The sequence below is a fragment of the Semicossyphus pulcher genome, unplaced genomic scaffold, assembly GCF_022749685.1.
Source record: "Semicossyphus pulcher isolate SPU_LCO1_2020_fin unplaced genomic scaffold, fSemPul1.0.p SCAF_14, whole genome shotgun sequence".
Classification (NCBI taxonomy): domain Eukaryota; kingdom Metazoa; phylum Chordata; class Actinopteri; order Labriformes; family Labridae; genus Semicossyphus; species Semicossyphus pulcher.
Window position 1 is genome coordinate 23,975,955 of NW_027211648.1, and position 15,223 is coordinate 23,991,177.

The 15,223-nt window shown below is 38.3% G+C and overlaps 2 protein-coding genes across 4 annotated transcripts; one reads left to right on the forward strand and one right to left on the reverse strand.

Annotated features, from left to right (window-relative positions):
- The first annotated feature begins 4,856 nt into the window (after window positions 1-4,856).
- On the forward strand, window positions 4,857-7,819 carry mtres1 (mitochondrial transcription rescue factor 1). Of its 2 annotated transcripts, none has more exons than XM_069661104.1 (4): window positions 4,857-4,917; window positions 5,866-6,313; window positions 6,615-6,687; window positions 6,770-7,819. In XM_069661104.1, exons 1-4 carry the CDS (start codon window positions 4,899-4,901, stop codon window positions 6,950-6,952), a joined length of 723 nt encoding a protein of 240 aa, XP_069517205.1. In that variant the 5' UTR covers window positions 4,857-4,898; the 3' UTR covers window positions 6,953-7,819. The 2 variants fall into 2 exon arrangements, with proteins under 2 accessions (XP_069517205.1, XP_069517206.1); XM_069661105.1 differs by having other exon boundaries at window positions 4,875-4,946.
- A 337-nt stretch (window positions 7,820-8,156) lies between these two features.
- bend3 (BEN domain containing 3) lies at window positions 8,157-12,762 on the reverse strand. Of its 2 annotated transcripts, XM_069662137.1 has the most exons (4): window positions 12,628-12,762; window positions 11,536-11,590; window positions 11,006-11,184; window positions 8,157-10,888 (listed from the first exon to the last, which is right to left on the reverse strand). In XM_069662137.1, the coding sequence occupies exons 2-4, from the start codon at window positions 11,585-11,587 to the stop codon at window positions 8,657-8,659; spliced, it is 2,463 nt and encodes an 820-aa protein (XP_069518238.1). In that variant the 5' UTR covers window positions 11,588-11,590; window positions 12,628-12,762; the 3' UTR covers window positions 8,157-8,656. The 2 variants fall into 2 exon arrangements, with proteins under 2 accessions (XP_069518238.1, XP_069518237.1); XM_069662136.1 differs by lacking the exon at window positions 12,628-12,762 and having other exon boundaries at window positions 11,536-11,621.
- Window positions 12,763-15,223: the final 2,461 nt, after the last annotated feature.

Consider the following 15,223-nt stretch of genomic DNA (forward strand, 5'->3'; position numbering starts at 1 on the left):
CTATGCAGTCACTGATAAACACAGTGACATTTCTGTAGCATAAAAACACTTTGGACTGTCTTAATGTGAGATACACAGATTCATGCTGTATTGTCATAATGTCTGACACAGATGCCTGAATTCTGAATGTGTGAATCACCAAAGCAATAACAGTGATTAGTGAATGGAGAACAAAGCAACAGTGGTATGTGAACCTACTAGGATACACACACATGGAAACCATATCTTCCTTGCTTACAATGAAAACCAGGCAGACAATGACTGTTACAATGTGCATCATTGCCATAGCTGTTAAGATCTCATGTGTACCGTACAGATGAAACTGAAACCGAAGCTGCAGTTACCTCATAAGACCTTTTCAGAGGCCACGGACAAGATGGGCAGGTTTAAAAATCTCATTCATTCAATGAAATCTCAGTAACACAAACACTGAACAGTTTTTTTTAGCATCATCAGAAATGGTTAGGTGGATAGGTTTAACCTTTTTTATTACAGCAATAACTGTGAAAATAAAAACCATCTCCTCAAGTGAAACATATCACAAAGATACTTTGGTTAATGTGGAAACCAGTCCTCCAGTCCAAAAGAGACAAATGAACTCTTGGATATTCTCACTAACTGTTATACTAATCAGTGATGTTTGAAAGCTTTCATTACTAATGTGAAATGTTGTAATTCCATCCCTTTTTTTCATGTACATACTTTTTTTTGTATTAACATGCCTCATTTATTTCTACCTTAGTGTTTCCAAGAATGCCTTTCGACAAATGCAGAAAAGAGGTATACATTTGTTTTTCAGTTGTGGGTTTTATGTGTTGGTGAAAAGTGACATAAAGAAGGTAAAAATCATAGACTGTATATAAAAAGTGGATGTTGTTAACTTAGTGTCATACAATGGTTTGTGGACAGCTTTTTTGAAATGTGAAATTGGCATTCTGGCAGTTGCCATCTTGTATTTTTTTTTTTTGGAGTCAGAAATGACCAAACTGGGACAAAATAGGTGGATATTCATACGCTACACATCTATTGGGTCACCTTGGTAGCAACATCCTAAAGCATACCCTGCTTTGTAATCCATCTTACTCTTAATTAGATCGTAATTTACACACTAAATGTCATGCTGTATTGAAGAAACCATGAAACTAACTTAAACTCATTCAAAAAATGTCTTCTGATACGATAAACCAAGTGAGAATTATGCTCATTTTCCCATTAGACACCTTTTTCAATCAGTGGTATCGCCCCCTACTGCCCATTAGACAGAATGCATGTTTAAGGCACTTCAGCATTGGCTTCACTTTTGAAACCAACAGGCTACCTCTTATATACAGTCTATGGTAAAAAAAAACTTGCTTTCGTTGTCTTCTAGTTTATTCAGGCTTTTTAAGGATGGAGAATTTCACATAACTGATGTGCTGCTTCTACTGTGGATTTTCTCAGTTTGACTGTTGGTACTTTATGGCAGCTCCAGAGACAAGCAAACAGAAGAGCATTAGGGCCTGTGTCCACTAACGCCGTTTTTTGCACTTGCAGCTCCCACGACCTCAATTTCAGAGCGCTTCTCACCGGTGCTTACTGTTGCTAGGTTAGGAAGGTTGTCTGGCGGCACTTGGACTTCCCTCAGTAGTGATCATTAAGTCTGTTTTAAATTGCTCTGTATGCTTAAAGACCCCCTCCAGTGAAAATCAAGTTTTTAACCTTGTAAACATCTCCATGCGGTGTTTTTCATGTGCTACAAGACATATCAGGGACAACATAAGCAGTCATCTCCATGGCTGGGCCTGTGTGCTTTTAAACTACAGTGTACCAAGGACAGGCTGAACAACACGTTTTCAGACTAGCAGGGTTTGTGATGTCACAAATCTAAGGAGCCAATCCCGTTAATGGAAGGGTTGATGCTATGCACATCATAACGTATCTATGGCAACCACTTCGGTGATATGCGAGCCAGCTGTAACAGTCATCGTAATTTTGGCAAACTCATGACTGACTACTAGCGTTACTACTACTAATTACTACATTTCAAGCTAGCTAAGTTTCAACAAGTTGCCACTTAATGATGGCAGAGATGTGTTTTGTTTTCAGCTGTAATTTTACGAAAGGAGAAGCTGAACATTCCAGAACCGATTCAAATTAGCATAGTGGGCGGGTCTATGCGGATTAAGGAATATTTAATGAGGTTGAAGGAGGAGATGCCTTGGGAGGATTTTTACAAGGTAATTAAATGTATTTTGCAGAAAAAAATTATCAGACACAATTCATTATTTCAAGAAGAGTATTTTTATATGACTGTAGCTGGTCTTTAATATTTGCTTTTATTCAAGGAAATTTTACAAAACAACTTGAAAACAATGGAAAGGAACCAGGCCCTGCATTAGCAGCAGCTCTACACTTGGAAATTGTACCCTTGACAACACGCGTGGATTAGCCTTACCTCCGCCATTGCTGTTGACAGTTTATTACTGATGTCCCGCCCCTTCTTGATTTTGATTGGTTGGTGAGGGGAAAAGTGACATTGATGAGTGTGGCAGTGTTCCAAAAGTTGAATTATTATCAACTGTGAGTGCAGCAACAAAAAACAGCTGATGCAGAGGGCGTTTTTGTGCTGATGAAGTTGAGCGCTGAAATGTATTGGTTTTCATATAAAAAACGTAAAAGTGGACACAGGGCCCTACAGTCAAGAATAGGTAGAAAATGAAAGAAGGAAGATTTTTATTATTTTACATTTTGAGGATAAAGGCTGAATGAAAAATTTGGTCAAATCAAAGGACGAAAAAAAAAAAAAAAAGAAAACTTAAAAACAAATACTTAACCTTAAACCTTAAACCTTGCAACAGTGAAGTTTGACTCAACATGCAAAAAATGTATCCATTTTTTTTCTTCTTATGTCTGGCCCTAATAGTCTTCTGTATGAACCTGATGCTTACAGTGGATGTTTTTTTTAAACATATTGTCGTACAAATGTCCACTGTAGATGTTGGAGTGATGACACATTGTCACAGTTTTGGTATCTGTAAGGAAAAAGAAAGAAAAATGGAATAAGAAAAACCTTTGACATTGTTAAGGTGTTTAAGGTTAGATTTTTACCGGCTTTTTAAACTAAAGTGAAAATGGAAAACTGTTGGAGCACTAACACTGTCTAGTCCATCATCCATTTTTGATTAAGGAGGTACATTTTGTCTGAAATTAGACTGTTTTTCTACCGACTGCCATGACAAAACTTGCTGGCTACTGTGCTACAAACACATATACACGTCATTACGTCAGTGCTGTGGTATGAAAGGACAAGGACAGGTTTACATTGACTCTACAAACATTACATTTTATGGATTTATCTGCAAAAAAAGATCTTAAGGTCATTAAACCCATGCTCCAATTTGCATGATATCCGTCTGTTATAGACCATGACACATACCTGAATGTAAACCACCAGCATATATGATAAACTGTAGTATGTGTCCATTATGTGTCTGTAGTAAAGGAATATTCTCCATTTCTATTCTGTATAATTGGTGATCTCTTTCTCCAGTGTATTATGAATGTGCTCAGGAAATGAAGCACACACCAACATGTCACCATCTTTCCTGAAGAGACTTTGGATGATTTATCTTGAGGATCCCTGACTCTTTGGAGTAAAGTTTACAGGCAGTATATGCAAGGATGTAAATGCACTTGTGTTTTCACTTGGACATAATACAAACTTTATATAACTGTTTTTTTTAATAACACCTAAAAGGTATTTATTGTATGCATCCTAGCAAATAACAATTTGTTCTTACATTGTTTTCAATAATGTAGTGACACCAGTATTATGCACTTGAAGTGAGACTAGACATTATGAATTGTAGTGAAGCTGAATGTTGATGTTAATTCCCTTAACGTATAAATGCCAATATACTGACTGTTGAGACATAAAACAATACACAACCAGTTAAAGCTTCTTGTAAAATGTTAATACTGTTCTTATTGTCATTATAATCAAATGGGCTGTATAAATAACTTGATAACAATTAAAAACATGTATTTACCTTTATCTCATGCTGGAAAAATAAAAGGTGCAATAAATGCTGGGGCAAACCCATGTGTATTTAAATCATTTTACTGGCCTGGATCCTCAAACACCTTAGTAAAAAGGAGCTGTTTCATGCACAGCCATAGATGATTTACACTGACATTGTGTCATGTCACAGTAGAAATATCACAGGTGTGAAGGGTTCAGAGGTGTAAAGGTGTGAAGGGGCACTGGTTTTGAGGGTTCTGGTATTGTGCATGCTTTCTCAATGTCAAAAATCAAAAAGGCCTGTATTCATTTATTTTTTTCTCTTTGGAGAGTTGCACTCGTATTTGAAACCCTTTCAAAAACATGGCAGATGATAAATAAACTAATAATAAATTATTGGTAAAAAAAAAAAAAAATATATATATATATATATGTTAAAATTTATATGACAATGACATGGAGATGACTGATATATTTTCTACATTGACAAACACTTTTAAAACGATAATAAATGTGCTAACTTTATGATAACTAACATTAAAAAAAATCTGCATTCTCATGTTATTTGACTTTTGTTTACCAGGTAATAAATCTGTCTCTATTATTACTGTAGATTAAGTGGAAATTGTGTAAGATCTGACACTGATTTCTGGCACTACTAAACATTGCCGCTCTTTGTATAAAGAAGTTTAGAAATTCCTATAATTAAATTAAACATATTCTTTGTATTTGAATGCTGTGCAAAAAAAGGAAACTCTGTAATCGTGGCTTGGTGTTACTGTATCAGCTTTGCCAGCTAATGTAGTTCTCTTCCAGTGCGGTAGGTGGCAGCACTTTTACATTAGCTGGTTCACAACTGTCAGAAGACAGAAGTGGCGACGAAGTGTAAAAACAAGTAATGAAAGGTTATTCTATAGGTGAGTGGACTGCCAACTAATTATTCCATGTGAGCACCTTTATATTTCGCTTTTAAACACGAAGCAAAATTGGCTTTATTGTTTCCAGCGGTTTCTAAGCTCGTGGAGAGATGCACGTTGACTGGATTATATTGACTAGCTGCTGACGATAAGCAAAGCTAGCTAGCCCTATCTGCTTCAGCTTGGTTTAAACTTCTGCTTGAAACATGTCAAGCTCAATTTAGCAGCGAAAGCCATTAAATAGAACTAGTCTACGCAAGTCTATAAACATAAGATAAAAAACAAAACTCAATATCGAATGTTAAGCTTACCTTCCGTGATTTGTTGTCGGATGGTTTCACGAATAGGCACAAGAGCATCACTTCCGGAAATCAAAAAGATGCATTTGTAATTGATAATTTAGTCCACTTTGTGTGTCTTGTGCTTTTATGGTCTACAGTCTTACATTTTATTGTGAGGATCGACGCAAACCGGGGCTATTAATTAGGCGAGGCTTTTATTTTGAAGGGATGTGTCTATTCTTTCGGATAGTGTTACAGACTTTATATTTCAAAAGGTCCTGCCTTACTCTCTACAAAAGTAGTTTAGAAATCAAACTAAAACAGACATCAAATGTATGTAATTAGATAACACAATCAGGAGTATAACTAGTGAAATGTTATGACAACAGGACATTATGGTAAAACAAGTGTTAAATAATGAGCTTGACAGTTAGATCCTGACTTTGCAAGCACTAGTTGACAAGTGATTTAAATGGTTTTACAACAAAGAATTCCGAGTCTGTTATCCAGTAGCATTGACTTTTGAATGCATGGTTATTAATTCTGTCTAAAGTATGTTTGCTGATATTGTTAACACCAAAATAATTTTTACCCATTGACTTTACATTTTACTTCAAAAGGCAAAGCATTTCATAGTAATGCTTTCTTACCATCCATGTTCTTCTAGTGACTGATTTGAGGGCCAACATGCAGAGTTTGATGGTGCAGGCACTTGCCATGAGGCAACTTGGCCGATTGAATCCCCGCCACCTGCTGGCTGCCGGATATGGACTGAGGCAGGCTGAATGGTGCCCCAGGGCGATCCACACACGGCAGCTTTGGGGCTGCTCGGCTTTCCCTGCACTTGGCTGTCACAGGCCTGCTGGAAGAGACGCTGTCAGGGGATGGTCTGTCAATCATCTGAGATTTAAAAGCAAAAAGAAGAAAGGTGCTGCTAGGACAACGCCGGACGAGGAGGAGGAAGATGAGGATGAAAAAGATCCTGAGGACAGTGATTATGAAGATGAGGCCGATGAGAACCCAAATCTACCTAAAGACTATAAAGACATGGAGAAATATGTGCAATCGTTTCGCTATGATGTCATAATGAAAGCTGGCCTGGACTTGGCACGCAAGTAAGTCACTGCCTGTTGGCTACCCTTACCAACTTGCTGCCTTCTTTTCTTATAGCTGGCTAAATGAAAAAAAACAAACAAAAGAAGCTAATCAAAGCTTTTGAACAGACAGATCTGGGCCAGTAAATGCTGTCCAAGCTCAATAGGATGCTAGTTTTGCAAAAGGTTTGGTGTTTATTATACAGTAGTTTCAGTTTCCTGTGCTATCAGTAGGGTTCTTGTTTTACATTAATTACTAATTTGGTTTGAAATCATTTTCTTGCATATAGTGTAGACTAACTGTTCTTTGTGTTAACTACAGTAAAATTGAGGATGACTTCTATAACAACAAGCTCTGGCTGAACGGTCAGAAACTCATCAAGAAAAGTAAAACGGTGAGTGATGTTTTATTACAAGTTACATAAATCTGCCATTTGCGTCTTTTTCCTAATATCTGCTGTTTTGTTTAATGTTCAGGTGAAAGTTGGGGACAAATTGGACCTGGTACTGTCAGAGAATCGAGAAACAAACACTGTTACTCTAATGAGAGTCATCCTCCGCAAAGTTCTTGGTGAATCCAGCAACACAGAAAAACATAAAGTTGCCATACGTCGCTGGAAATGTTTAGAGCTTCCCAGGGATGAAGCCTTAAAACCATGAATTGGAATAGGACAGTAATGACTATAATACAGTCAGACACTGAAGGCGACAACATCCGCATTTGAACAGTCTCCAACAACTTGGATCTATAATGGATAACAACGGTATAATGTAACTGTCACCAGTTTTCAGTGGTTGTAGACATTAAAAGGGAATTCAGTTATGGTTGGGCAAATGGGCTTAAACAGCGATCTAAAAGTTCTTTTTTCAGCTGATGGACTAAAATTGCTATTAAAACTGTCTGACAATATGACAGAAAAAGAGGATAGCTGCAGTGTTTTCACAGAAACAGCAGTTACATCACATGTAACACTCCAGATAAAAATTTTAGCTGGAAGAGGATGGGAGCTGATGGTTCACCGCTGCCTTGTCCGCTTAGTTAGTGTTTTGGTGATTGTGATGTGGTGGATTTCCACCACAACACAAACATCTAACCAGTAGCAGACCACCAATTCCAGTGTTCCAGTGTGAACAATGTAACAGCTGTTTCTTGTTTAAAAAACATCATACCTTTAGGCAAAGTCTATTTAGGTTGATTTCTGTAGCAATTTTCTTAAATAATATTGTCCATTGAATAACAATCTGAGCATGTCAATGGCGAAAGCAAACACTGTTAGCGTAGGTAATGTGATTAAGCGCAAAAGATTATGTTAAAGCCATTACAGTCCGGCTTACTGAAGCTATCTACTGGAGTAACTCCAAAACATTTTGTACCTTTAAGTCTCATAGACCACATATATGTAAAAATGGAACCCAGGTTTAAAAATAAGTGAATTCCCCTTTAAGCAGTTAGTTGGAAGAAAGATTGTGAATGTCTCTGTTTGTTTTCTGTGAGAGTTTCCCAATAAAGGTGCACTTTGAAGTTTAGAGATTTGAATATCGTCCTGATGAAGAGCACATTTCAAGTTTTCATCTGTATCATTAACTCTTGTGTTCTTTTGGGTTACCCACACTATCTTTCTTTTAAAAGAGATTACATATCTTTTAATGGAGACAAAAAGTATAAAATGATTATTAGAAAAAATGCTTTTGATGCATAGTACAGAGCTTGTTTTGTAGTATTCAGAAAAAGGCCACCTCTCATGTCTCTGGGTGTAAAACTGCAGTCAATATACAATGACTCCAAGTAAGATGGCTCAGCAGGAACATTAAGGTGCTGATATGTTAAACAATCCAATCATAAGTCATATTTATAATTGTGATTTTATTAGAAATAGGTTATCATGATCCATTGTCATGTTAAATTGTCTTTATAATATAAACTTCTATAAGAAGGCTTAACATAAGCACATTGTTATTAAACAGTGGTGGCACAATGCTACATCAGTAACTGCAATGGAAATATGTCACATCATTGTGACTCGTTTTTATCCAGAGCGAGTGTGTGATCTATGCTACAAGCTACTATCATTGTTATTGTTTTAAGGCTACAACATTGATCAACAAAGTGTGTTAGATAAGCTATGACAGTTTTGGCTTATAAATAGAAGCAGTTTTAACTCTATCCAACAATAATAAGACTACATGAACTACATCTACTGGTGTAGTCAAAAAGTAAAATATCACTATGAGTTTAACAAAAGGAACTCAACAGCTTGGCTTCATCCTACAAAGGACAGTCTGTAAAAGTTCAATGCAGTTTCAGCTTATTTACTGTGCAATTATTTTTATGACAAAGTGTTGCCTAACTTAAAAGTACTGTAACTAGGACACAGTGCTCGACCTCTTGGCCTTCTTAAGAATGTCACACTTCTTGCGATTGGGACGCCGGCAGCGTTCATCGATGCTTGGTACACATTCATAGTGCCACACCTCCTCCATCTTATCCACAGGATACACTGCTTCCACGTAGTGACGAATCAATCTCAGGCGGACAGGGTCGAGCTGCTTCTTGTTGCAGGCCCCTGAATGGTTGTACTGCAGCCGCAGGTTCTCCTGGGTGAAGAGCTCAGGGAAAAGGCGCACCAAAAGGCGGGCGGCAAAGTTACCAACAGAAAGACTCTGCTGGACGATTTCTCGCACCTCTGTGTCAGAGAGCAGGTAGACAGGAGGTACAGGGAAGTCAGGTGTGGATACAGTCAGCTCATCCAGAGGAATTTTACAAAAGTCTTTGCTACTTTTTTCTGGGGGTAAAGTGGGAATATCTGGATCCTCCCTCATGCTTTCTGGATTGAGTTGGTTCAGCTGGCACAGAAAGTCCTGCTCAGACTCTTGACCATACGCTCTGCGTTGCTGCAGGTAGGATCTTCTCTGCTCTGTGTCACGCCTCCTGCACCTCTCATCAAGTTTGCCCACAAATTCCAACATCCAAACTCTGTCGTTCTTGGCCCGAGAGTAGACTAACTGCACATAATGACGGATCAGATTTACACGAACAGGGTCGAGCTGTTTCTTACCAAGAGAACCACTGCAGTTGTACTGCTTCCGTGTGTTCTCATGGGTGAAGAGCTCAGGGAACATGAGCACCAGCAGGCGGGAAGCAAAGTTCCCAATGGACAGGCTACATTCATAGTTGCTCTTCAGCTGCTCCCTGGACAAGAGGTATTCCTGGGGAACAGTGAAGTCAGGAAGAGGAATCTCAAGATTGTCAAAATCCACTGGTGTGAGCAGCGACTTTTTGGACTTGCGACTGGGCCTTTCATAGTCGCCAACCTCTGGGACCTTAATAATAGAAACATCTTCAGGAAGGCTGGCCAGGTCATAGCTCTCATCATTGATATTGTCAGGCTCACTTACATTGCCATTACTGTGAGGACCCTCGAGTGCATCCTCCATGTGCTGAATGCACACCTGAAGCCAGCTGTCTTCAGGCACATCGGGGAAATTAGCTTCCATATACTTTCTTATTATTTCCATCTTGTCAGAGTCCAGAATAAGCTGCCCCATACTACTGAAACTGCTGGAGCCTTCTGGCATTTTCCCCTCCTCAAAAACCTCAGGGAAGAGACGGTGCATAAGAAAAACAACAAAGTCCTCAGGGGAGGAGAACTCATCCAGCTCCTCTGTGGCTTGTGTATCAAAGGTGAGGTCTGACACAGCCAGGCTGCTCTGCTGGTTATCTAAAGAGACATGCTCTTCCTGGCCCTGCTCATTAATGAAACGGTAGGTTTGAGGATGCTCAGTTTTTATCCCAGCACCTGTGATTGTCTGCTTCCTGAGCAGTCGAGCACTCTCCATGTCCCTCTGAGCCCAGAAGCGATTAAACAAGTCATTAATCTGAAGGAGGCATTCTTCCTGCCAGACGCTATTGTTCTTGACTGAAGGGTAGCACACCTCAACGTAGTTACGAATCAGCTGCAGGTGTAGAGACTCCAGTGTCCTCTTGCTTGCCATGCATTCATGAGAGCACTCCCTGGCTTTGAACAGCTCCGGGAAAAGATGCACCAGAAGCCGACACCCAAGCTCTCCAGCGCCGGACGTCTGCTCCATCAGCTGATTCAATTCTTCACTTGTTAGCAGATATTCAGGCGGAGGCTGGAACTCTGTCACCATCTCAGCTGGTTTGATCTGCTTCTTTATACGCATGACCTCAAGGGTTAACAAATCCACTTTGCTATGCAGTTGTGTCATGCTTGAATTAAGGGTATTAAGAATGAGAAACATTTTCTCAATGAGCGGATAAAGGCTAGAGTCCGTGGAAGAAGCTTGGCCTAATATGTCCGTGATGGTAGAGGGCTCCAACGGGCCATTTTCCTCTGAACCTTGGGGCTTGGATGAGATTATGCTGCTGTAGTTGAGTTGATTCCCGGCAACATGACTGGCCTGCTGCTCGAGACTTGGTGTGGTCCTTTTCTCTGAGATCCTATGGGAGATGCTGAAAAGAGGTTTTCTGTAAGAGACTCTGGTTTTCTGCTGGATGCAGTCCCTCTTCTCCCCATGTGTGGTGAGGCAAAGAGGCTCATGTCTGCTGCTCTCATCAATCAAGTGCCGCCTCATCTAGACAGAATGAATAACATGAGAAAAAAAATATAAGACACAAATTGGCATATTCAACAAATAGGATATGCAAGTTGCATTCGTATTGAGTGCAAAAGTTGTCTGAGTTAAGCTTACCTCACAGGAGACTCTAACTCTTTTGCTGCTGGTGGACTGGTTCGTGTCAGAGCCAATCTCTGCAGATGATCGTTTACCGGCCTCAATGGCCCCAGGAGATTCCTCTCCAAGTCCTTCAGGTGGCTCGCAAATAGCAAAGTCCTCCATTTCCTCCTTAAAGTCCTGGACATGCTTGTGCTCTGCAAATAATCCATGTTTTCTTAGTTAAAGCATTTGTTTTCTGATTCACATTCATATGTAGACATGAAAATTAACAGCATTGATTAAAAAAAGATTGCGCTTAGCAGAACTTCATGTAACCATACTTTATCTCAGTATTGGTATGTTCAGAATACAGAAGCCCACATAAAACCAGAACATTTTAATAACACAAATAATATAATATTAAAAAGAAAAAGATTTATTGTTTTGAGCTTTATTACAAATGTTTAACTTCAAACTTAAAAATGGCTTATTGGAAGAAACAGCTTTATCTCTGCTATCTTCTGTTTTATATGTTGAAACATAACATAAGGGCTGTTGCTGATTACCTTTCTCAAGCATCGCTTCATCTGAAACTGCTCCATGCTCAAAGGAACTCATAGCCTAAAAAAAATACATCACAAACAAAATGAAAACATGTTTTAACAGCAGATACAATAGTCAGATATGGACTTGTTCCAGCTCTTCAAAAGTCAAAATGTTAGTCAGTCCGCTATCAATGCAAACTGACTATCTTTGGGATTTTGGACTGTCTGATTTACAAAATAAGACAGTACAAGACATTACAATGCACCCTGGGAACTTGTGATAGGCGTTTTACACTTTTTGTTGACATTTTAGAAACCAGAGGTGTCATCAAGAGGACAATGTTTACAAGTTAATACAAATATCATTGGTTGTGGTCCTAGGATGAAGATATTTCCAGAAAATGTACTGAAAGCCACCAAGAAAAGAAAAAAAACAGTGAAGTTGGAATTGCAACACTGAATCAATAATGATTGTATTGACATATGCTCAATTAATAATTAAAATGCTTAATCAACAATTTACAGATAAATACTTAAGCTACGTTTAAAATTGCAGCCTGTGAACATGTTTATAAACTACTCATTGTAGTTATTATGTAGTTGTGGTGGCGGGTATGCTACCGTCATGACCAACAGCATGTGATCAGCTGCAGGCAAACACATTAATTGGTTTGCTGCTTGAGCTTGCGTGCAGCAAAGAAGGTAAGAACCCATAAAAATGCCAACTCATGTTCTCTTAAAAACACAGAGTAGATACATTATTGCTAGGGGCTCTTCTGTGCATGCCACCGTATACTGAGTTGCCTCCTAGCCCTCCTCCAGCTCTTATTAACCAGCTACTTCCTCATTCTTCCGCCCATGAACCTTTGAACCAAAACACAAGACAAACCAGCTGTGCGACTGCAACTCTTCACAAAGCCGAGTCACAAGCTTCCTCTTTTAACAACAATACGTGTTATTATTAATATCAATGCACGGCGTTGCTTTAACAGTGCAACATTTTGTTTGTGAATTTTAATGACGCGGCAATGTTTGCGTGGACGAGTCCCCCCCTCCAGCCTGGGCTCTTGTTAAATTAACGATAAACGCGCGTGACCGGCGGTTTGAGCTCACCTTTACGAGTCCATGCAATCCTTTAGGACTGTTAACGATGTGTTGGACATGTCTGCGCACTGTCACGGTGCTTTATTTGCAGGTTACTGTTGTTCTTGTTGTTGATATTTTTTTTCTCGCTCGGCTTCTCTGCTTTCTCGCGTGACGTGACGGCGCGCGCGCCTGCTGTGTCACTTCCGCACAGCTGTGGAGAGGGTGGAAAAATATAACCAAGATGCAATTTCTTTAAATTAAACAACAGTGGCGTTAAACTTATATTATTCACACTAATTTAATTCATCCAAACTTAATTTTGTGTATAATTAAATCTGTCTTTATGCTGAGCATCACGAAAGGCTTGAGTGAGACAGCTAAGGTTTTGTTACTTAAATGAACATCATCAAAATAGTTAACATAGTTATAGTGTTTAAGTAAATTGACGCAGTAGCTGTACTTATTTCTGTACTTACATATCTTATACTTATATATCTTATATCGTATTCATACTTTACTTGAGTATTTAACATTACAGTACATGCACTCAACCAAAAAAAAAAGTTTACTATGTTTACCTGACATCCTCTGTTATCGGGTAGACCTACTGTGCAGATTAAGAATTTAAAACCCACAATAAACATGTACAATATGATGCACTGTTGTACAGTAAATTAAATCACCCACCAGTATTTAAAAATGCCAATATCAGCCTCAGCTGGGCAACCACAACAATAAACAATGTGAATACATCTGTTATAGTTATTTAATAAGCTGTTTAAGGACTACATCTAATCTATAACAATAGAATTCTGATAGGGGGAATTTAACCAAAATAATGGTTACTTTTCTCTTTATATTTCACTTTATGCTCATTTAGAGTTGCATCAAACTTTTTGGACTTTATTTAAAGCTCACGTGAAGAGTTTTTAGCTAGTAATGAAACATACTTAAAATAATACTGATAATTCTGTATGACCTACAAAAGTAAACAAATAAAAATAATAAACTATATGATATTGCAATTTGCTGTTTGCTGTGGTGTCATTCTATCATGCAATATCTATTTCTTTAGAACACAGTGAATCTATTGTAGATTACTGTGCTTTGTGTTGTGTCTTTTTTCCTGAGTTGCATTAGTGCTGAATTAGAAGCAAAACAGCTCACTTTTTCAGGTGTTGTGATATATGATCACTTCATCAAAAAGTCAACTTAATCTGTCTTCCAAATCTTTAGTTGTGCATAGAGTCATAGTCTTAGAATTATGAACAGAGTCTTAGTATAATGGTATAGTGAAACTTTCTATTAGTTAGTAAATGCTTCATTTATGCTCGTGCTACTTGGAATAATCTACATTAACAGGAGTATATGGTTTTAAACAGCAGTAGTATACTATTGCAACAACACATTTTAAAACCTTGAAACTTAATATTTAAGATTTAGAAATGCAATTTTAAATATATTTTTCATTAGTATATATAAAAAAGAAGAAAAAATAGATCTGACAGTTAAATGAATAGCTTTCTTCCTTTTATTAGATCTCTAATAGTTAGTAATTACATTAGTAGTAGTAGTAATTGTAGTAATTACTTCAATTTGTAATTGTTCGGTAAAGAAAAAACAGAATTACGAAGGAGTGATACCTCTTGTTTTCATTATAATATCTGTTCTCTCTGAAATACAGAGGCCTACATTATGTGGGCAACGTCGCCCTCAAGTGGAGACACACTGCAATTACATGAGAATGAGCACTGTACCTTGCAACTTAGGGCCGTAAACCAGGACTTCTAAATACACTAATAAGACCTAGGAGGACAAATGAAAAATATTCTTTTATTCATAATGAGTTAACAAAGACCCTACAACTTTTTTTATACCACCCAGTTCTTCTTGAAAATGACAGTGGAATTTACTTATGCTGATAAATGTTTTCTCCCTGACTTTAAGCGTCACCTTTGACACTGTATATTGTGTTGTTATGTGTTATGTGTTGTACTGCCTCTGATTTTCTCCTCAGATTATACGGTACCTGGAGACCGGTTTTACTGATGTCACTGATGTCCCTATTATCCTAATATTTTACTCTCCCCTCTTTAAAATAACTTCCATACTTTCAACCAACAAAATTTGACAATTTACCGTTGTAATTGTGAAGTCAGTGGGGTATGTGTGTGTGCCAGAGACTGTAGTATGCAGAAAAGCCTCTGATGTCAGGGATTTTGGCTACAAAAATCCTCAAATTACAGCTGACAGACTGTACATCAATAATCACAGCATCATATGACATCCCAGGTTTAGAGATTACGTAGTTAAAACTTTTAAAAATGCAAAGCTGAGAAAAACATAAAACTTGGAGCTGGTGGCAGCGGAAACAACCCAGTGAAATGATGAATAAGAGAAGGTAATCATATGGAGCATCACCATATTGTTGCCATCGGGGGGGTAATTTTGATTTGTAAGGGGCAGCAGCCATTAAGCAGAGCTGGTTACCTGTAAACTGGATTCCTCTGATGAGCAGTGAGAGATGAACCGAAGACCCCACAGTGCCATAATTCCATCTTAATCATTTGCTATTTCATGCCCACACTGGCACCCAATGTTCTGTTCCCCGACACAAATATGT

Bases quoted from the DNA above. Each gene is read 5' to 3' on its own strand.
- mtres1 (XM_069661104.1), top strand. The intron at 6,314-6,614 runs GTAAGTCACTGC...TGTTAACTACAG, and splicing joins GGCCTGGACTTGGCACGCAA to TAAAATTGAGGATGACTTCT. The intron at 6,688-6,769 runs GTGAGTGATGTT...TTTAATGTTCAG, and splicing joins TCATCAAGAAAAGTAAAACG to GTGAAAGTTGGGGACAAATT.
- bend3 (XM_069662137.1), bottom strand. From the start codon at position 11,587: ATGAGTTCCTTTGAGCATGGAGCAGTTTCAGATGAAGCGATGCTTGAG. The intron at 11,185-11,535 runs GTAATCAGCAAC...GATTATTTGCAG, and splicing joins TGAAGCGATGCTTGAGAAAG to AGCACAAGCATGTCCAGGAC. The intron at 10,889-11,005 runs GTAAGCTTAACT...CATTCTGTCTAG, and splicing joins GAGTTAGAGTCTCCTGTGAG to ATGAGGCGGCACTTGATTGA.